The sequence below is a fragment of the Mesocricetus auratus genome, unplaced genomic scaffold (genome assembly GCF_017639785.1).
Source record: "Mesocricetus auratus isolate SY011 unplaced genomic scaffold, BCM_Maur_2.0 Super-Scaffold_6730, whole genome shotgun sequence".
In the NCBI taxonomy this organism is placed as follows: domain Eukaryota; kingdom Metazoa; phylum Chordata; class Mammalia; order Rodentia; family Cricetidae; genus Mesocricetus; species Mesocricetus auratus.
The window spans coordinates 14,659,938-14,684,228 of NW_024429184.1; the positions used below are offsets into that span (position 1 = coordinate 14,659,938).

The 24,291-nt window shown below is 36.2% G+C and overlaps 1 protein-coding gene across 3 annotated transcripts in view; it reads right to left on the bottom strand.

Moving 5' to 3' along the window:
- Zcchc7 (zinc finger CCHC-type containing 7) overlaps positions 1–24,291 on the bottom strand; it is a 174,133-nt gene that overhangs the window by 12,411 nt on the left and 137,431 nt on the right. For all 3 annotated transcript variants that reach the window (XM_005078888.4, XM_013119600.3, XM_040739121.1), the window contains exon 6: positions 10,374–10,409. In XM_005078888.4, coding sequence (XP_005078945.1) covers positions 10,374–10,409 — 36 coding nt within the window. The remainder of the gene's footprint in view (positions 1–10,373; positions 10,410–24,291) is intronic.

A 24,291-nucleotide genomic window follows, 5' to 3' on the forward strand; every position in this document is an offset into this window, starting at 1 on the left:
AGCTATTAAACTGACCACTTTCCAATCTTTCTGCAAATGATGCACTAAAAACCCCAACAACAAAAACAAAAAGAAAAGCTCAGTACTGGGAGAACAATGGGCATATGCAAGACAGTAAGGAGCCCAGCAGGGCTCCCTGAATGCTCCCAATCTTCCTGGCTTAAAAAGCATCCCAATTTTCTCTAAAGGTAGCAGCCACTATTCACTGGGCCATGGCTAATTTTACATGGAATGCAAAAATGTTAGTTTAGGTTTAATTTACCACCCTATTTAAATATTTCCAATGTAGCTCTCCAACTGCAGAGCTATCCCTCCGTCTATTTTAATTTTAAAGTAAGTTAGCATAGGGCTTCCTCCTTAATCCCCAGAGACTACCTACATAGTGACACAGACACACACATTTATGACGGCAACATAAATGCTCTTCTGAAGTAATGTGCAACATTAAGTGAAAATCGTTTCCTGGAAAGATATTATAGGTATCTATATTTTATTTGCCATCTTAGACATATCTGGGTCTTTATGGCCTTATTTTAAAAATGTATTTCCTTTTTATATTTCCTGGTGCAAATGGACTGCATAAATAAGCAATGTGCTATGAGGCTTCAGACCAGCCGATAAAACCTTTCAATTTTCATGCCAGCTTCTTCTTTTGTAATTCAAATCTGCCTGGAAACTGGCAGCTCTGAAAACTGAAACAAGCACTGCCACAAATACCTTGTAATGCTATCGACCTTGTCTGCCCATGCAGGGAGAGAGGGGTGCGCATGTGTCTGCAGCCATCCAGATAACACAACTCATTTTTTTGGGGGGGGCATGAGGTGGGGATAACAGAAGCCAGCCCCAGACTGCACCAAAAGCAGTCATTACCAGCAAGCTGGAGAATAAGTCTCTTCAAAATACACAGTGCATTTAAAAACCATATATGAGGCTGAGCCACTGCTGTCATTACCAATTTTAATTTAGCTCCTTCAGTTTGCCAGTCAGATAAACTCTTTAGTGCAGTTTTTTAATCTATTTGCCACATTTATGTTTAAGATTATAGTACTATGGATAGGAGAAGGAATCACTTTTAGGGGAAATAAAGAAATAGATCCGCTTATCGGCACCCATCAGAAAGTTCATTAATCAGCCAGGCTTTGTGCCCTCTAAATTGAAAGGTTAAATAATCCTCTCAGGGATATTTCTCAGCCCCTCCGCCAATTGTCCGGAGAGGAGCTGCCATTCATAGCACACGGGATCAGTGACAGGGTATCTTACCACTGTTTGGACCCCAAACAATGACCGACAAATGGCCTAGTTTACAAAGAAACCTTTTAGTACACAGATGGAAAGACCACAAGCTATGATGCAGGGGAGGGTTGAGGAGGGCGTGGGGACAGGATAAGGGAAGGGGCAGAAAAGAATACACACATGTGTGAATTCACAGACATTTTATCGACAGGTTTACTGGGGTAGCGTGTAAGCATGGACATCATGTTAAATATACAACTTCCAACCACATTAAATGCTTATATAAACTTCTACTGATAATTATAGATTAGAACCATAGCTCTATTGTATTTATTAGTTAATACATGGGGACCCAAATAAATCCCAAACTTTTCATTTTGACTATAACACCATATGACTTCCCCTCCCAAGCCTGTTTATTCTACTAAACACTGTCAACCATCAGTCACAAAGACAGAAAGTTTCATAGCTCCAAGGACCTGTTCCAGGGTAGTCTTGCTTTCTTTTAAAGTTACATTTTAAAAATTTAAGTGTGAGTGTTTTGCCTGCACTATGCCTGTGCACTACTTGTACGCCTGACACCCACAGAAGCCAGAAGAGGCTGATGGATCCCCTGGAACTGGAATTACAGATACCATGTGTGGCTGGGAATCAAACCCAGAACTTCTGGACCAGCCAGTGATCTTAACCACTAAGTCATCTCCCTAGCTTTGGTCTTTTGTCTTTATAAGCCTTTGCTTGTCTTAAAATAAGGAACACGGACTAGGAATGCTCTTTGGAGGACACATACCACAAACATGGAGAAAGTGTTTAATGTGTTGTTTTTTTTTTTCCTGGGAGACTGAAGAGTTTAGCCAGCTCTCATATTTTGTGATGCTCTCTTGTTCATCTCTGGCTTCGGTCATGTGCAGGCACAAGTAGTTTTATCTGAAGTGCAAAGCCCTGGTGTATTTTTGTTTTCCCTTCCTATCTTATTAAAAAACAATCCCTCTCTTCCTTGTATTTGATATTATAATTGATGTGAGCTGTTTGATTTCATATTATTCTCATCATAAAGAATTAGATAATTTGCTTATAGTGACTAGTCACAAGACATTGAAGTTATCAGTTAAAAATTAAGCACATAGTAGCTGAATTCATTCATACATCTCAAAGTAATATCATCACTATCTTCCCCCCGTCTCCCTGTCTTGCCTTTCTGCTTCCTTTAATGCTGGGGATTAAACCCAGCACTAAACATGCATTGCAATGACAAGTACTTTATATTGTCATTTTTATAGGAAAGGAAGGAACTTTAATCTTCTGTGATCTAATCTTAAATGTTTTTATGCTGATTATCAGGTAAATTAAATTAAGAAAAGAATTTGTCTGCTGTACTTAATTAAGAGTTACTCACCTAAACCGGGCGTGGTGGCGCACGCCTGTAATCTCAGCACTCATGAGGCTGAGGCAGGAGGATCTCGAGTTCCAGGCCAGCTTGGGCTATATAGCGATTCCAGGCCAGCCTGGGCTACATAGCAAGACCCTGTCTTGGAAAAAAAGAAAAAAAGAAGTTACTCACCTACATTTTTGGAAACAAGTAAGACAAGTATAAATATTAAGAAAAGGAGAACAGCTTGTAAGTATTGTAACTCCAGTAACTGTAAGAAGGAAACATTGTTAGGACACCAAGAAGAGGTTGTTACACTCTCCTCACCTTGAGCTGAGACACTCAAGGTGAGGTGCCGAGGGCTTGCTGTGTGGAGCTTACCTGATGTAACATGCAATGAGGAGAGCTGTGAAGTTCAGCAGTTACCTCACTGCACACTCACAAAGTCCTGAGAGGCACTACCACCATTTTCAGAGAGAACTGAGACTCCTCTGAGTTAGACATTTAACCACAACCTCTGTACATACTACATGAGAGCATCAAACCTGGAGGCAGAGTACAGCCCTAGGTTGGCATTCTTTTCCTTATATTTGATAAGAACATTAGCTCATCGATATGCCTGCCTTTCTGCCCACATTTCATAGCGTGTTTTCTAAAAAATGTGTAGTACAACTGTAAAACAATAGAAATGTCAGAGACCCAAGACATTTATTTTATTTTATAAACAAAGTTAACACCGAGTCCCAAACTTAGTTCTCCTAACTGCAAATGTCTGTACATAAGCATATTCATAGGAAGTAGGCATTTATCTGGGAATGATAGTTCATGCCTGTAATTCTAGTTTTTTGGAGGCTGAAGGAAAAGGGTCAGTAGTTCAAGACCAGTCCAGGCAGATCTCATAAAAGAAAACAAACAAACAAAAACCTTAAGGGGCATTTATAAGCACAGAGAAATTACAAAATTATAAAGATGACCTTACAATATATCTAGTAGATTCGGTTATATTTATGTGTGTGCACATATACATGCATAATATAATGCACACACACACACGTTTTTTAAAAAGCAAAGAAAATAAAGCTGGGCTTATAGTAGTTTATCCCTGCAATCCCAGCAGTAGGAGGCTGAGGCAGGAGGAACTGCCTGTCTCAAAACAAAAACAAAACCATCTGGTGGCCTTATCAGTAATTGATATATGTGTATGTATGGATTATTTTCACTAATACAGATTTCTGAACACTCAGCATTAAATAATTCTTGTTTCTGAAAAAGGATCCATTCATATATTGGTAAACCAGTTAAGGTGAAGGTATAACTTAATCTCATATACATCCATGTGTATATGTATGCATATTTGGATTATAAGTCTTCAAGTTTTCTTTAGTTGTTCAATGCCTTGGCTTTGTAGCATTTTTTTCATATAAAATACTGATATTACTTAAGGACCAATCCTCAAGTATCTGGAAGAAATATTTACAAATGTATAATTCACATATAATTCCCTTGACTTTCTAATATATGAGGGAATTAAATGACCAATGAATTTCAAGTTTAAGGTCAAATCAATCTGAGTGGTAATTTATTCATTTTAAGTCACTTAAAAGAGTGTTTTCGAAACCTTAAAGTAAGTTTTACCTGCTCATTACAGAAGCATGTGTAATAACAAACACAGTTCTGTTTCAGAGACACTGCTCATGGAGAGGTCAAGAGGTATTTTCCTGAGTGACTGTCAGTCAAAGGACTGACCTGCACTCTTAAAGACTATGTTGATCCTAACTGTAATTAACTAATGCAAGTAACACTGGTTTGCATACCTTATTTACATTTACTGTTGCAGTGAAATATCCAGGAAAATACACAACAGAGTCAGTTACCTAGAATGTACTTTAGGGAATGGCATTAAGTCACCTATTACATGAAAAATAGCCATTTAAATATGTTAAAAATTATACATTTTATTTCTCTGTTCTGACGTGTAGGTAGCCTGACAAAAATAGAAACTACTTAACATTTCAGATGGGAAAAATATAACTTCTGGTACTAGATATAGTATATGGTGAGCGACTCTAAGTTTGTGCCATATATTAAAATGTAAACACCTAGAAGTGTAATTTAATTGCTATATATTTAATTATTAACAACTCTTTCCTACAATGATTAGATATAATTCATTTGTAAATAAAAATGAACACAATGGGGAGGGGGAGAAAAAAGGATAATAAAATGTCTGAATGTAATTTTCTACCTTTCTGTTAACCTCAGGAAAAACAGTATAGAAAATGAATGGCCACAAGAAGTCCATTTGGTGAACATGTAAGTCCTCAACATCCTGGCCATACTCCAGCCATTATGGAACAGGTCAAAAAGCACAGAGACCTTTTTTAAAAAATCAAATGAAAACAGAAGTTGCCATCTTCAGATTAAATAAATTTATCTATTTCTTTATTATTTTAATCTCCAGATAAATTTATTACTAAGCAGCATTACTATCTAAAAAAATGAACAGAAGTATGAAAGCTAATGATGAGGTGATTACAGACATTCAGAAAGCGGCAGAACACAAGTTTTCTTAAGCCATCCATAAACTGTACAGGCAATGCACACTTCTTACTGCTTCATCATTTCAAATGCTTTTATCTACATCATGGTTACTGCCATGAAGTATTCAAACATATTTATAGGCAAGAACAAGCCTGAACAAAATATACCATATTGATTTCCTGTCCAAGCCAAGTTACTTTTGAATTAAAATATTAAAAATCAAGTATGCTGAAAAATCTCTGAAGGAATGGACACCTCATTTTCCCTCAAAAAGAAGAAAATACTAATATTATTACTTCAATAAATATGTTATACCTAAATTTAAATTATTTTATTATACCCTTCACTCAAAAATTAAACATGTGTTCATGACTTGAAGAAACATGAAAAGAAAAATAATATGTACTAATAGCTCACAGTGTCCACGCTTTTCCAATTTCCCTTATAGGAAAAGCTTTAGAAAATTGTTCTTTGGTGATTTGGCAAATTATATTTATTTTAAAATGAATCTAATTTATTGAGACTGACAATTCCAGGTTTTATCCTCATTGAAAGTGCATTTCCTAATTGCTTTCAATGATTACTTTTGGCATGTCATGAAATACTTAAAAATGATTTAATTTAACTTTTTTAATGTAACAATTACTTTTTATATATTAAGTTAAAAAATGGTAAGACTGAAGTTAGAAAATCTATCATAATTTTGATATTAAAGGCAGAACAAATACTTAAAATATTAAATACCAGCCTATTTCAGATAAAATTTCCATGTGAAAAATCTTCAAAAATTCTGCCACTGTTCAAATGTATTTCCCATCTGTTATCATTGAAATCATCAATGCTTATTAAAAAGATTCTTACTGGTGCTAGTGGTGGCAAAGCCCATACTTAGCATACATAAAGCCCTGGGTTCAGATCCAGCACCAAAAACCAACCAAACAAATCTTGTTGTCTGGGTAACAAGTGACCTGAAGGAAAAGTGAAGTGGCCTGGGGGTGTAGAGCACTGTGAGGACACCATCACCTAAGTACCACAAAGGGACACATGCCTTACCAAGCTCCAGAACTCAAACGAGCACATTAACCTTAGCACGGTGTCAGTGTTAAGAGGATTTTACATAAAACTGCATTTTGAAATTTAACAGCTAGAGTGTCTCAATAGCAATATTTAGTTAATCAAAACACTGACACAGCACATAAAGGAAACTCCTACAATTTATGAGTATTCTTGGTTTTGGGAAATGGCAAAGTGGACTGAACCGAATGAGTTTATAAGAGCATTGTTTATGATCATCTCTCTGTCAGTCCTTGAACATGGCACTTTTTTTTTAATAGTGAGAACTAGGCCTCACTCTATTTTGGAATGGACAATTCTAAAGATAATGCCCAACTGATTCTATTTTCTAAACACACACCTGGGCTGTTTCCCTCCCCAACACGTGCAGACACAGGAAAGAACGAGGCCTTCCCAGTTAAGCAGCGTGTGGACAGTGATCTCTCGGGTGGCAGGTCTGCTTGGGTGCCAAGAGGCTCACAGAAAGTCACACCCAATCAAAAAGAAGCTTCTTTGAAAAAAATGAACAGAAAAAAAAATCTCCATTGAGGATGGCTTTTAAAAATGTTTTGCTTTAAAAGTTATTTTTAAAGAAAAACATGGCACTTTAGCATAAGGTAGTTAAAGATTGTTATTTACCCCTCCTTATATCTCAAGCCCAAGATAAAGATATTTGAATGGCTGTAGCTTTAGCACCTACATTCACTTCCTAGTCTCTCCTCTTGGACTGTGAAACAGCAGTTCTAAAGTTAGCTTTCACTCTGCTGATATCTGGGGTACTGTTCTGTGGAATACAGCATTCTTTAGATGGTAAAAAATTCACACTGTGAAAACTCAAAAAACACATGTCTAAGTTGATGTTCCTAGATAAGGCGTGAACGTGGAGTGGGAAAAGGAAATGAATGCTGTTAATTACTGTCTGCCGTTCAGTGGGCTCAGGGCCTTACTCTTGATCACTGGTAAATCCTGGCCATAAGCCTTCTTTGGGCCAGAAAGAAAGCAAGAAAAATTTATTTCTCTTCTCAATTGCACAATTAGTAAATATTTCCATTTTTTTGAAGTATAAATTCTAAGCATTCTAAACATGATGAATAAACATTTAAAATTTAACCTTTGTATAAAAATTATATTTACTTCCTTATTCTGAAATTTTTAGTTAAAATAAGAAGCAGTAAGGTTGCAATATATTTTAAGTCAATACCAAAGAAGTCCAAACACAAAATTAAACATAAAAGATTCATTAACCTTTTTGGTTCTTAATACATAGAGCCTCCGAATGATAATTTCTTGATTACTTTTTAAGAAAGCAGGTTAAGAATGTCTAATGCATGTCCAATTATACTTCTAACACGTACAAATTCTATTGATTATAAAGCTCTGTTGGTGCCATATTAGCCTCGGGTTTTACAATGATGTAAGAAATGAAGGGAGGGAAGCAGGGACTTTCTTTTGTGATAGGGAGTTATGTGAGTGAAGAAAAAGAATACATAGAGTCAAGGCTGCTAAAAATCTGAAGCTGGGAAGTTGTAAAGAATAGGGTTATTATGATTAAAACATTTAAAAACTAACTTATTTGAGGAACTAGAAGTAGCAACTATTTCAGGAAATTACGTGATTGTTAATTTTTTTCCTCATGTATGTCTCCAGGTCAACAAAGACATCACAAGGTATGATTTTTTTATTAGTCATTGAAACGCATAAAGAAAAGCAGTAAAGCCCATGCTGTGCTGGGTATGTGCTTTGGAATCTTATCATCAGTGTGCATCTTTTGGAATGATGGACTTGCCTTGTATTAATATCTTAAAATCAAGTTTGTTAAAAAAAAAGCTCTTCTATTTAGGAGACTTCATTTTACCTTTGATGAAATTAATGAAAATAATGAAAACTTCTCTTTCGTTATCTCATTCCACAATACTTTAAGGAAGCTTTGAAATTCACAAGTCTACTTATGTTAATCAACGTCACCATTCCTTCTTACAGGCCTGTTTTTGTGGCTGCTGAAAATGTACTTGTTCTGGATATGAGCTTCCAGTTTCATCAGCTGGGAACCACACAACAGCAAATGAGAAGCACTCAGATGTAAACAGTTCCAAAGGAACTTTTTAAAATAAATCTAACCCTGAAGCACAGTTCATTGGGTTAGAAACAGACACTTTTTTGGTTAGAAAAGGAAGGAATGCACCACAATGAGCTGCAGACTGCTCCATAGCTTTAAGCACGCTGGTTGAAATGAATACATAGTAGCATTTCAAACCTAGCTCCTTCTGTGGCCATTGCTGTGACTGATGCCATATTCGCATGCGAGGGCTACTCTGAGTCAATAGATGGCAGTCCATCGCCTAGTAAAAGGGCTGATGATGGCTAAAAGCAACATGCAGTTTGCTTTCTCAATATTTAATACTGCTTAATTAAGGCAGATGTTCACATCCTGTTCATATATTAAAGCAGTTTAAATAATTAGAAAATGATATATTTTAGATGGACTGATAAAGTATTTATACATTTAAAAGCATACTACTCTAATAGTTATTTTTGCATAGTAATTCATTGTTTATTAAAGCCTGTTTGATGTGAATTACAGCAATTGACATTTTCTGAAAGAAAAATCAACCAAGTTTCTGGATATGGAAAGTTTTCAAATTGAATGTTATTCTTATAGATAGGATATATTATATTCTAGTAAAGGTGATTTTTTCACTTCAAAAGATTTGTGTTCTTTTTATAATTTGTTTCTGAAAAGCTAAAAAATATTCAATAAACCTTTAAGTATTTCTGTTACATTTGAAGCTAATTTTCATCCTTCATTAATAGTCACATAAAATTCTTTAGCAGAAAGCTAAAGGAATAACGGTCAAATCTACTATGATATTACTTAATAAAACTAATGAGTACTACTGCACCATTATACAGAGACTCTGTGATCTTGAGAAGTGTAAGAACAATTCTGTTTTCACTAGGGTTAGGCTACAAGGGCTTCACCATTATTCTGTTACCAAAGAACTGCTACAATACCACAAACATAATCCATTAATTGCATTTTTACATGTATGTATAGAATATATAGACATGTAGACGACTTTTATTTTCTGCAACACTAAACCTTTAAACAGACCTGCGGATACTATTCCAGACACTGTGGCCCAGACAGACAATGGGATAAGTCTACCTGTTGGCTCATTTTTATTTCTGCAAGAGGAAAGCAGTATGAAGGTGTTTTTTTTTAAACTGCCTTTTCTATTTTCTGATCTTCCTTATACACAGAACCTTTTATATATTAAACTTTAACAACTATTAATAATGTTAAGTTATACAACTGTATAATTAAAAGAAACTGTCTTTCAGCACAACTTACTTACAATATCGAGAATGAAGAGTAAGGCAACAGTGAACCACTGACATTTATGCTGGAGAGTCAAAGTAAGCTGACCTTATAATACTCAGCATTAGTCAACTGGATTGTATAGCAACATTTTCTGTTTTTACCAAGACTAAAAGTAAGCTGACTTTATAATACTTAGCATTAGTCAACTGGATTGTATAGCAACATTTTCTCTTTTTACCAAGACTAAAAGTAAGCTGACTTTATAATACTTAGCATTAGTCAACTGGATTGTATAGCAACATTTTCTGTTTTTACTAAGACTAAAATCTTCATAAATCAGCATAGGATAATTTGATTAAGCATGTATGTCAAGAGAGTTTTAAGGACAGAGGAGCTGACTGTCCTATGAGAGGTACACTAAGTTTTTTTCTAATCAAGTAAGAATGTATAATAGCTCAGCAAAAGCAGAAAATGATAATGGATGGCATTGTGTGCTGTGTGCTTATGGACTGTGGTAACAAGTCTAAAGGCACTGGATTATTATGCTGCTTTTTAGCTTCTAGCAAGCCTTTCTCCTTTAACTTCATGGATATAGTCTAAGCCTGAGAGTATCATCATATAATCATTCAATGATGTGAGTAATAAGAATCATTTGAAACCTTTTAAAAACAAGGAAATAAAGGACAGGCAGTGGGTAGGAGAGAGGGAAAGGTGTATTATTGCTCTCTCAGTACAAACTCTCCAGATGTTTATTATCTTGCTGCAGAAGATCCTTGTCTATATTTTATGGTCAGCAGTTCAGAGAAGTGTAAATAGGCTGGGTGTTGGGGAAAATAAAAAGGTGTTTTTACTCACCGTTAGGTGATACTGCCTCCAGATTTCTGGGCAAGCCTGGAAAATAAAAATATTGATCAGCTGGGAGCATGAAACAAGGTACTTTACAGCCTGTTGGTTTTGGCATAACCCAGCATCCACCGGTGTCGGTCACAGGAAAATAAGAAGCTTAACAGAAAGGGCCTGCATTTCAGCTTCAAAAACCTGGCTAGACAGTTTAATTGAATTTTACACTGGGTTAACACACTTCCTGCCATTGTCAGGAAGCCAGTAACAAAGTTTTCCTCCTCTCTTTCTTCTCAGGTTAGAAGTTTGGGTACTAAGGTGGAATAAAGAGTCATAACTCAGTTAAACTAGTAAATCAAGAGCAGTGATCAAAATGTGTACTACTAACCAAACACATCTTTTAAAAGACCATTCTGAACTTCTTTGGAAGCACAACAGAAGACAATTTTAGAGCAAGTGCTTCTAAGAAGCCCTCATAGCGTCATGCACTCACTCGTAATAGCTGCTGCTACCTTTTATCTAATTATTTGGTGCTAACTTAATACTTGATGAAAAAGAGATTTAAAAAAAGAAAAACAAACAAACAAAAACCTCTCAAGTTTAAGCCCTTTCCTCTAAATGTTAAAATTTTACATGTTCATATTTATAGAGAAATAATCTAAAAGCAAAACAATGAAACCTCAAAAATTCTGTCAAAGATGAACTTACTGAAATCAGGGTAACAACAAAATACTCGGCAACAGTAACAAATGCGATAAGAGGCCCTTCCCTGAGTCACATGTCAATCTCTTCATGGCAAATTAGGACCTTGTTTAGGAAACAGTCTGTAACAGCACTATTTAGCTCATCAGTTAACCATCTTTGAGAAATAGAATGTTGATGACAACAACCACGAACAGCAAAAACTACTGAAAATACCACATAAGTGGTTAGACAAAGATAATATAACTCAGTTGAAAGAAACCACATCTTATATACTCTAATTAACTCATGCAATTTTCTATAGAAAAGTATGTAAATGAGAATGTCCAGTGGTCAGCTTCCCAGTTTTAATGGCATATTAATAAAATATAAAATGTCTGAAAAACCCCACAGCTTATGCCAATGATTTTTGGATGAATAAAACTAACTGAAAGGGAACTAAATTCAGAAAATTAAAAGTAGCTTCAGGAGGCAAAGACAATGCTAGTAACAGATAAATAATAATAGCTACAAAGTTGTCAGCTACAAAAGTTCTTAAGGATGATATGTACAAACATACTTACAAAGACCTATGTATGATATATCTTCGAATACTCACTCCTACCTTCTGGAATAACCTTTTTTCTGTGTACATATAATGTGAGTTGCATTAATATAAAGATTAGCAAGCAGTTATTTATACATTAGTTATGGATAGTTCTTGATTACCACAGCATCCTCAGAATAATACGGTTGAAAAATCACAATCACTGAGTTGTCATAGGCTGGCAGATTGCCACTCTACCATGTGACCTTTGCTAGTACAGTAGCAATTTAGTAATAAAAGAATTACTTGGTTTTTGAACAATTATTTGATTGCTCTGTACACAAAGATGATGATGATACAGAAATTTAGTAGTGAAAGACTTGAAACTTCTTTTCTTTTATTAGACAATAGCATTGCAATTTAAAAAATTCTTTCTAGCTATTTTGTAACTACCTTTATTTAGCATTCCTATGCACAGCTTCATTTTACTATTTTATACTTAATACTATGTAAGGTTAGAAAAGAAACTTCAAAGGAAGGGTTAACAGAAAGCACACACATTTATTTAAATATGAAATGTAACTGCAATCATTAATCAAAATTTAAAATCCCGTTACTTTTTACATGCAAAAGCTTTGGCAGTCACTTCTTCTTCCTCTTCCTTCTTCTTTTTAACATTCCTTAGCATTATTCTCACACACATTTTAAAATTTCTTACCACACAGAATAGCAGGTATTCAGGGTTATATATCTAGTGCTTGAGAAATTTAGGTGGAATAAGGAAGAAGCTAACTATCACAACCGAAAACTTGGTCTAATTTATTTTAAACTAAAATTTGAACCGAATGAATAGTCATCTGTGCAGCTCATTTAAAGTGAAAATATAATAAAGCATCAAAGCACTGTTGTAATGCTGCCTCGGTCCCCTTCCCTAAGTGGTACTTAGGCAGATGGACCCACAGGGCATCCTTAAGTCACACAACTGAACACACAAAGCACACTTGTACATCTGTTTCTGCAATGTGATACACTGTTTGCCAACTTTTGCCCAACTTGTTTTCCTGTCTATTGTATTTTGGATAATAAACATACATGAATAACTGATTGTTATTATTCATAAAATTCAAAGATGAATTAACACAGTTTGCCACGCCAGATGAATTGAGAGTTTATAATGTGCATTTCGACCCATATTGCATTTTATCAGGTGCTAATTATTGTTTTATGAGAACAACGGCTTAGGGCATCTGTTGTTTAATTCCCACTTCCCATTCTCAAATGCGTACATCAAAGAAAATAAAACACTCAATCTTAAACAGCCCCTGACAGCAGACCAAGACTCAAGTGCTCAACAGACAAGGCCCTTGCCACCAGTTCTCATATTTCCACAACAATGAACAAACACAAAAACAGCACTAAGCGGCCTTTCCTCCTCCTCAGCTCCCCTTGGCCAGTTGTCTGCCTTGTACTAGAGAGAGCCCTTGAACGCAGCCCTGCTGGGAACACAGCACAGGAGAAAGGATTAGCCTTACTAACATGCTAGCATTTGCAAAAGGGAAGGAAAAAAAAATCTCAGTACTGTATTTGGTATATGAATAACCAAAATGTATGAGCTGACAAGAGACCAGGACAGGCCTGTGGCTCCCCGGGAGAAAATGTAGCTGTGATGAGTGACAGGGCTTTCAGGAAATATGTTCACAATCACAGACAGTGAAGGCCATGACCTAGATCGTTTAAGAGCTTGTCTTGTCAAATTATCAAAAGCTTCTTCCTCTCTGAATAAAGAGTGACATAAGTGAGTGTCAGAAAGCTGCAGGCTGACAAGCCAAGCATACAATACCAGAATGCACGTCACATACATGCTGAACACCGCCACTGCTAGCGGCAAATCTTAATGAGAGCGCGGCCAGCCCAGGAGACTTGGGTCCCTGCTGGCACAGCTACTCATCTCACAAAAATCCTTCAGCTCCAAGTCAGTTAGGCTCTGACACGACAACTACAATTACGAAACACAACTTTTTAACAGAACCCTCTGGTGCTTTGTCAAAGCCTCTGTTGTTAAGAGCTGGCCCCTTAAGTCACTGCAGCAAAACAAAAGATTTGATAAAACAAGCAATATTCAGGGATGGTGAATAACTTAAATAGAAAAAACCTAAAGAGGATAATTTTGTTTAAAATTTGTTGAATGAGTAGTGACGGCAAGAAAAATATTAGTTTCTTGATTCAACTATCAGTGTAACTCCCATATGCACATTCATATCATTTTAGAACCTTCATTTCAAGTGAATGACCCTATGCTGGAGCCTGGTCAACACACTCTTCATATAATGACTCTCAAGTCACCCAACTGTCCAAATACTCAGCTAATCACTGTGTATATATGTGATTCCTCTGACATACAATGTGTTTATGTTTCCTATTGCATATACACTGAGTATACGTGAGCTAGAATTTATCGTAGGGTGAAAAATTTAAGAGAATATCCTAACATTTATCTTAAATTAAAATTCTATATAAAACAGCTCTAAGGTCTAAAATAACAGAAATCTTTAATTAAAATTCAAGATGTTACTGTTTTAAGGTTGCTTGCATATTTCTACTCTGCATAAAAACTGGTTGTTCTTGGTAAAGAGAAGCTATAAAAACATTAACAAAAATACATCTATACATATATACATCACCTATATGTGACAATGTATATAGAATCTACATTTGTTTTTTTCAACAATCAGTATGAAAAGTCATTCATTGAGCGATATCTCAAAGTTGCTTCCAAAAAGAACCGGACTCTTTTTGGAACAGTTTTATGCAAGGTCAAATTTTAATCAGTCCCTATACTCATAATCCTCTGCAATTAGGAGTACTGACTTGCTATTTTTTTGCACAAAATATTCACCTTTTTTGTAGTCTCTTAAGTGCAGTTTTAAGGGCACAAAGTCAGTCAGATTACTGTCCTTATTTTATAGAAAAATATTTAAAATCAAACACACACAAAAACCGCAATACACTCACACATGCTCAGTTCTCTTTAGTGACATTTTCTTTTGAGGAAGATTTTTGTATAAGGAATCTCAAATGTTTCTGGAGTTACTCCATGAGTCCAGATGACTGATGCAAGTACATTTTACAAACAGTTGCTAATCTTCTAACACATGCTGTTTTTATCTAAGGATACTGCAAGCAAAACAATAGAAGAAAATGAAGACAATGAATCATGAGAACATAACTGTTAAAATCAGCATGCCAGAACCAAATAAATAGCTGGGTTCAGATCCTGGCTCTGTACTTACTGTCTTAGACAAATTATAGACCCTGTGTCTCAGCTTCCTTATTTGTAAAACATGGTTCCTATGGCTCAAGGGACTGCTGTGACGGTGAGACTTGGTAAGATTAATTCCTTAGAACAATGCTGGCTATATAGCAAGTGCTCAACTATTATTAGTTAGAACTACAGTCACGTGAGATTGGCACTCTCTGTACTTTCATTGGAGATCTATGGTCATGGACAAATGGACACCAATAAGGCAGCTGATATTCCACTGGAAAGTGGTCAGCTCTTCTTTGTGGTCAAGCTTAGTAGGAAAGCAAAGACTCACAAAAACAAATCAAAAAGGAAAGGATAAACTAGATTTTATTTAGTTGTAGCCACTGTGGCTCCTTTCTTCACAGAGGAAAAATAAAATAAAATTGATGAGCACCTAACACATTCAGATGAGATTGACTTAATGTTTTCAGTTGTTCAAAAGTACATAGAAAAAGATGTAGGATCAGATAATATCTGACTATGTATCTTACAGCTAACTTACGACAACAAAAAAACTATTTTGGCCACTGATAAAAACCAAAGCATTCCACCCTATTCTCAGAGTGACATGTCCTTGCTCAATTTACTCAAACTTAGTTCATTTCTTTTCCTGACAATGTCAAAACAATAATAGTCACAGCATTTTTACAAGCACGTCCTTTTTACCAGTAACTAGAGAGTTCTATCAGGGAAGGAGAAACTTGGAAGATAAACCCTCATCGTTCTGGAAGTCTATCTTGGTGGTGTGCTAGTGAACATGCAATAATGTGCGCAGGAGAGGAGTCTCCTGTTCTCCAGGATCTTGAGTTTCTTTAGAACTTTCAACTTACTCAGAAATTATATCTTTTCACTGACTTATGGGTTTATTTATTCAGTTTCACCATGTAGCCCTGCCTGACCTCTTGAATTCTGGGGTTACATGTGCATGCCACCACAGCCAGAAACCTGCATTTTTCCTAATTAACTGTATGTGCATGAGTGTTTTGAGGGTGTGCACGCTTGTGCATATGTTCACAGCTGGTGCCAGATGGCCCTGGAGCTGCAGTTACAGACTCTTACACTTTTCGTCCAGATCTGTGCTATCTGATGCTGTCACAATCTAATATAAAAGCTCATCTTAAAAAATTCATATAGGAACTAGGGAGACAGCTCAGTTGGTAAAGTGCTTGCTGTGTAAGCATGAAGACCTGAGTTTGGATCCCTAGTACTCATGTAAAAAGTAGGGTGAGGTGGCACACTCCTGCAATCCTAGTGTTGGGGAGGCAGAGGCAAGAGGATCTTTGGAACTTGTTGGACAGTCAAGTCTACCAAATCAGGGAGCTGTAGCTTTAGTGAGATCCTGTTTCAAAAAATAAGGGTAGAAGTGAGAAGTGGTTCAAGAAGACACTTGACATTGATTCTCTCTCTCTCTCTCTCCCTCTCTCACACACACTATTATAAAAGTACTGAATATTAACGTTCATTGTAAACAGAAAATACAGGCAATCAAAAGAAAGTTATAACACTTGAGAACTACTACACATATTTAATCCTAAATATTTTTTCTATACACAAGTAATAAATGACTGAAAAGCCATTTGGTAAATCAAAATATCTTTTGGTACAATTCCAACAAAAATATGTGCAAACCTAAATGAGGAACATGTATATATTGACATCTTTAAAATTCTTACAATAGAAAAAACAAAGAAGCCCAGGCTAAGTAGTAAGATATACACTGTATTTATGGAGTATAATACTCAATATAGTAAACTGTCCCTATGGTCTTCAATAGATTAAACTCAATAATCAAAGTCGAATTAGAATTTATCACAGGTAAACAAGTTAATTATATAGTCATTTGGAAAGAGAAAAGAAATACAATTAGAGAAAAAAGTTTTCAGAAACCATTCCTACTGCCTGGATTTAAGGTTGTGGGGTCACAGTAATCAAGAGCTGGGCACCAGTACTGTGGCAAATATATATCAGTACCACAGAATAAAGGCTAGAAATCAATTCACGTAAGCATAGTTGTGTAATCTTTAACAAACGCACACAGCATGGACTTTAATGAATGGTGAAATGAGCAACTCAAAATGGACCCACAATCAGAAAATGAAACACTAAACTGTAAAATGTACAGAAAAAAAAATCACAGGACAAAATTTTTATAGCCTGAGATTGGGTAAAGAGTTCTTAGAAATGACACCCAAAACACAAGACTTAAAAGGAAAGACTTGTAAATTGTACCTCAAATTTACAAACTTGTCAGTCAAAGAACAATCTAGAAAGTAAAAGTCAACAGCCAACATTAAACTAAATGGAGAGAAACCCGTAGCAATCCCACTGAAATCAGGAACAAGACAAGGCTATCCACTTTCTTCGTATCTATAAAATATTGTACTTGAAGTTCTAGCTAGAGCAATAAGACAACAAAAGATCAAGGGGGATACAAATTGGAAAAGAAGTCAAACTTTTGTTATTTGCTGATGATATGATAGTATACATAAGTGACACCAAAAATTCTACCAGGGAATTCCTACAACTGATAAATACCTTCAGTAATATAGCAGGATACAAGATTAACAACAACAACAAAAATCAGTAGCCCTTCTATATACAGATGATAAAAGGGCTGAAAAAAAATCAGAGAAATATTGCCTTTTACAATAGTCACTAATAACATAAAATATCTTGTGGTGACTCTAATCAAACAAGTAAAAGACCTTTATAAAAAGAATATTAAGTCTTTGAAGAAAGAAATTGAAGACGACATCAGAAAATGGAAAGATCTTCCATGTTCTTGGACAGGTAGGATTAATATAGTTAAAAATAGCAATCATACCAAAAGCAATCTACAGATTCTATGTGATCCCCATCAAAATCCCAGCACAATTCTTTCCAGACCTCAAAAGGACAATACTCCACTTCATATGGAAAAACAAAACACCCAGATTAGTCAAAACAACTCTGTATAATACAGGAATGTCTGAAGGCATCATTATATCTGACGTCAAACTCTATTACAGAACTACAGTAATGAAAACAGCTTGATACTGGCATAAAAACAGATAGGTGGACCAATGGAATTGAGTCGAAGACCCTGATACCAACCCACACACCTATGAAAACCTGATTTTTGAATAAGAAGTTAAAATTACAAAATGGAAAAAAGAAAGCATCTTCAACAAATGGTGCTGGCATAACTATCTATCACCATGCACAAAACTGAAGTCCAAATGGATTGAAGACCTCAACATAAAACTGAACTCATAGAAGAGAAAGTGGGAAGCAGCCTTGAACTCATTGGCACAAGAGATCACTTCCTAAATAGAACACCAGTAGAACAGACACTGACAGTGACAATGAATAAATGGAACCTCTTGAAACTCAGAAGCTTCTGTAAAGCAAAGAGCATGGTCAATAAGACAAAATGGCAGCCTCCAGATTAAGAAAAGATCTTCACCAACCCCACATCTGACAGAGGACTGATCTTCAAAATATACAAAGAACCCAAGAAACTAGACATCAAAGGACCAAATAATCTAATAAAAAATGGAGTACACACAACGCCCCTCTCCCAAACAATCTCAGCACTCAGGAGGCAGAGGCAGGTGAATCTCTGAGTTCAAGGCCAGTCTGAGTTCCAGGATAGGCTCCAAAGCTACACAGAGAAACCCTGTCTTGAAAAATAAAACAAACAAACAAAAAACAAAAACAAGAACAACAAAAACGGGGTACAGATCCAACCAGAGGATTCTCAATGGAGGAATGTCCAACAGTTGAAAAGACACTTAAGGAAATGATCACATCATTAGCACTCAGGGAAATGTAAATCAAAACAACTCTGAGATACCATCTTACACCTGTCAGAATGGCCAAGATCAAAAACTCTGATGACAGTGTATGCTGGAGAGGATGTGGAGTAAGTGGGACTGCAAACTTGCACAGCTGCTTTGGAAATCAGTTTCTCAGAAAATTGGGGCTCAATCTACCTCAAGACCCAGCAATACAACTTTTGGGCATATATCCAAAAGGAAGCACACTCTTACCCCCAAGGACATTAGCTCAGCTATGTTCATAGCAGCATTATTTATAATAGTCAGAACCTGGAAACAACCTTGATGCCCCTCAATCAAAGAATGGACAAGGAAAATGTAGTACATTTACATGATGGAGTACTACTCAGCAGAAAAAAAAAAAAAACAATGACATCTTGAAATTTGCAGGTAAATGAACAGAACTAGAAAAAGTTATCCTGATTGAAGTAACCCAGACTCAGAAAGACAAATATAATATGTACTCTCTCATAAGTGGATATTAGACAGAAAGCAAAGGACAACAAGACTACAGGTCACAACCCCAGCAAATCTAGGCAACAAAGAGGACCCTAAGAGAGACATACATGCACCTGCCTAGGAAGATCTCCTGAGTAAATTGGGAACATGGGGGGAAGTGGGGAGAATGGGAGGGGAGGGAGAAATGTATAGTTCAATAAACAAAATAAATAGTTAAAAAAAGATAAGCTGTTGTTTGGGAAAATATTTCTGAATCATGTAGGCAATAAGTTATATTTACAATAATAATGAGAAAATAAATACTAAAATTAAAAATTAGAAGGGATGTAGACACTTCATCAAAGATAACACAGGGATAAAAATGAACATACAAAAGGGTATTTAGTCATGTTAGTCGCTAGGCAGACACAAATGAAAACCACAAAAAGAGCAGTATTACACATCTATTAGAATGGCTAAAAAACACTCAACAGTAGTAAATACTATTAACTGATTATACTATTCCCAAAGTATTTATGACATATAATTATTCATAAGTAATAAAATAGTGTACATTATACCTTGAATATATAAGATAATTTAAAAAATGAATACAAGTCATTATAGAATAGGAAATAAAGAACAGAAATAAAAATGCATCTATGATTCTCGAGATAACTAGAGTAACACCACCGCCCAGCCTGGGCAAACGGCTTACCATTGAGCTATATCAGCAATCCTAATTGGTGTATTTTACTAGGAGATAGGTTCTCATTAAGTTGCCCAGGTTGTCCTTGAACTTGGTGATACTTATGCTTCAGCCTCTTGAGCAGCTGGGATTACAGGCTGTGACACCAGGTCTGGCTTACACTGAAGTCTTCCAGAAATAAATACCCTTTTCTTCCTTTCTTTCTTTCTTTCTTTCTTTCTTTCTTTCTTTCTTTCTTTTTTTTTTTTTTTTTTTTTGGTTTTACGAGACAGGGTTTCTCTGTATTGTTTTGGAGGCTGTCGGTCCAGCCTGGCCTCGAACTCACAGAGATCTGCCTGCCTCTGCCTCCCGAGTGCTGGGATTAAAGGCGTGCGCCACCACCGCCCGGCCTTTTCTTTCTTTTTTATACAAACAAAATAAATACGATAATAAAGCAGAGGGAAAGCTAATTACATCTCCTAGCCTGCCTCTATTCTCAGTGTGCAGAGGAAAATCAAGGTTAATAACATGGTATGAATTCTTTTATCCTAATTAATCATGAACAAATACATATAAACAAGCACATACAGAAATTACACAGAACTGAGTCCATTTTTTAGCTCAAAAATTATTTTACGATATTTAAAAGATTTCAAGGGAAACTATGTACACTTCTAGGTGTGACCAAAGACAGCTCTGAATGTGGTCTAAAACAAAAACTGTAAAATACCATAATGCACCAACTTTTAAATTTGAACTTCTGGATTGTGGACTCTAGATGACAGTGGTTCTGAGTGAGAACTCTACAGAAGATAATCGTACTAGGGAATGGAGGGTGGGCTCTATAAGGGACCATGGTGTGTTGCAATGACAAAAGGTTGGCTACAAGTGCATGTTTAAATGAATTAATTAGTATACAACTGCATGGTTTGAAAGTGATTTGTAGAATCCAGTTCAGAAGCTGTCTGGAATCAATGACGCTTAGGAGAGTTGACCTTAGTTTGCAGTATTTAGTATGTCTGTAGCCTGACAGGGCATTAATGAGGGTTTGTCTTCTTTAATCACAACACAACTGTATCAGAATTTGTCCTTATTGCTGGTATAAATTTGCTTTGTTAGTCTCACATATGACTATACTAAGTCCATTTCTAAGTAGCACATAATTCTTAATGAAACTGAAGGCTCTTGGGGGAACAATCTCCCTTCTTCTGGAGAAAAAGAATTATCTCTGTCCTCTACCAGTGCATTCTTAGTTTGAACAAAGAAACCCTGTCGTTAACCTTGCTGTTAGGGTCAAGTGCTAGATTGTGAGGTATGTGTTATAGGACAGTTTGAGAGGGCAGGGGAATTCTTTACTTTAGAGATGTTGAAAAAGGAAACTGCTTAACAAAACAGGGCTGAATTCTCTTTCAAACTTGAAATGTACTAATGTATACAGTTTCAATTTAAAATGTAGAATGTGTATATGCAATTACAAAGAGTTCAGATATCCATTGATTAATTGAGTGGTTTAGGAACAGTTCTAATGAATGGCTAATTCTTGGCTTTGGATTTATTCTCTTAACAATGAACACATAAGCAATTTTCACTAAAATGATCATGAGGACAGAAGTTGGGCTGGGGAGATAGTTTAGTGGGTAAAAATACTAGCTGCACAAACCTAAGGACCCAAGTTCAATCCCTGAGCCTAGGTATAAAAGTTGGATGCAAATCTGAGCACTACTATGCTAGTTAGTCTTCCATCACTTGACATTTGCTGAGGTCATCTGGGAAGAGGGGATCTCAATGGAGAAAACGCCTCCAAGTTGGTTTTGGTCAATGTTTTGTCATAGAAGCACAGAATCAAAGTAGGGCAATTTCTGTGGCAAGATGGGAGGAGGAGACAGGAGAATACCCCTGAAACTCAAGGGTCAGCTGGGTTGGCATATGCAGCACAGCAGTAGCAGCATGAGAGGCCTGCCTCAACAGGGTGGAAGGAGAGGAGCACCTCCCAAAAGCCGCCCTTTGACCTCCACCCACATATCATGGCACACCTCTGATCCCCAATAATAGCAAGACTAAAGTGAAGAGGTCTTCTTAACTTTCTGGTTGGTCCTGGCCTCCCAACTTGCAGGTTCACTTAATGATTTTTTTTAAAGACTTATTTAAATCAACCAATCAATTATAACATTTAAATTATTTTATTGAATTTATTTATTTATTGCATGTGTGTGGGCATGCCCATGCCACCACAAGTGTAGTGTGTATGTAAGTCATAGATAACTTTCAACAATCGGTTCTCTCCTTCTACCATATAGGAGCAGGGGATTGAATACAGGTTGCCAGGCTTGGTAACAAGTACTTTTACTCATGGATCCATCTCACCAGTTCAGAGATGATTCCATTTTCAAAATAAGTCCTTTTCCTTCCTTAACATTTTGGTTATTACATATTCAAATTGTTTTGTGGCAACAACAATTTCAACTAAAACAAACAAACAGAAAAATCCAGAGAGGGAGAAGTTCTATATTTTCATCTCCTGAACCCTTGCTAGGTTAGTACATTTTAAGTTGTATTGATTTTCTATCATTTGTGATCATCAAGTAAATTAACAGGAAAATTAGATTTCCCTTAATCATTTGAATTATAAAAGGCTCCCTGAAATTGATCTTATCTTTCCTTGAATTTGTTCTTTTAAGCCATTCAAGTTGATTTAGTATCTATATTTCACCACAAGGTCACTGGTTAAGTCTTCCTTATAGAACACGGCAGCTGAAGGCCCAAACTAAAGGACTGCAAAATAGCTACAGCATTCCCTTAAAGCACACATATTTAGGAAAAGTATTTGGTAACAAGGAAAATGTTAAAAGATCTAGACTTGAATACTAAAAATCCTCGGAAAGAAAGGAAAAGGGCCTGCCTTTGTCTTAGAAGCGTCACTTTAGTTTGGGGATGTGTAAGTAAGCTGGCTTCTGGAAAGTTGATTGAGATGGTTTTAAACAGCACTAGGTCAACTTTGTTACCCACTCAAGCTGAGAATGTGCTAGGAGGTATGCTTGTGTGCAAGGTTTGAGGACTCATCTACCTGGAGGTTGGGTGCATAGGATCTATCATTCCCGACTCATTCATTAACTCATCATTCAAAGTTCTATTGAGCTACAACAATGCAGCACTGCCCTAAAAACCAGTTACTATGAGGAACATTCTAAAAACAGACATCCATCTTGTGTTCAAAGTAGAGGACAGAAGACTGAATTCAATATTAGATCTAAGTGTTACTGAGGAAAAAAAGGAAGAGAGGTCAGAGAGTTGAAGGTGTAGAGATGTGCTGTTTTAACCAGGGTGGACAGAAGGAGGCACTTGGGTAGATGTGATAAAGATGAGGAAGTAAGCTCTTGTGGGCAACTAGTGGAAAATAACAGAGGGTGGGTACAGAGAAAAGTTTATTTGATCTTTCAAGGAAATCTTCTAAATAAAGTATGCAACAGGAATTAATACAGGAAACCAACAGCCAAGAAGTCAAGAGTATACAAGCTCATGTACAGACTGTATGAGCCTGTGCTTTGACTCAGAGAGATACAAAGTCATACTTGAGAATTTTGGATTGAAGTAATCTGGGACACGTTACAAAGGATTACTCCAAGACAGGATTGGTGACACATGCTATAATCCCAGTACTTAGGAGGCAGAAGGCTATGCTGGTATGCACAGTTAGCTGCCTACCTTGTGAGATACCCCCCCCAAAAAAACAACTAAAAGCAAAAACAAGCAAACAAAAATGACAACTCTAGCCGCCTACTGAAAACAGAAAGCAAATGGGCAAAGCGGTAACTGTAACAGTCCAGAGTTATATTCATAGATTATGACAGGACAGTAACAAGTATGACCAAAGTGGTCGAGACTCTAGACTATGCTGTTAACTGTTCCTTCATACTAGTGCTAAAACAATGCAGAGTGTGACATAACACTGTAGTCCTTCAAGACAGGAATGGAGCAAGGAAAAAAAAAAAGTTCAGAATGACTAAAGTTTCTCAAATATGATTTTGTATCTCTCAGTCTATATAGTGAGACCCTATATCAAAAAACAAAAGAATAAAAAAGTTGTTAAGCCAGGTACTGGATGGACATTAGTAGGCTCAGAATTTAGGAAGCTGAGGAAGGAGGGCTGGAAGGGTAAGGCCAGCATCAAATACACAACAGGACTCTGGTTGCAAAGTTACTGAGAAGAGGACAGTCTCAGGCAGTTTCAGGATGGAAATCTTTTCACATTCCATATTTTTGTCCTTGGAGGGCAAAAACCAATGGTGCATGTTGACTTAGATCTTGAACTATATCTCTTCTTCACATTGTAAAACTGAAATCTTAGTTAAGCTGTTTTTGTACTGTTGGTAACTAATGAAGTATTTCAAATATAGCAAGAGTTGATCATAGCTCATCAGTTTTTTTATTATGAATTTTCTTTGCATTTATGTATTTGG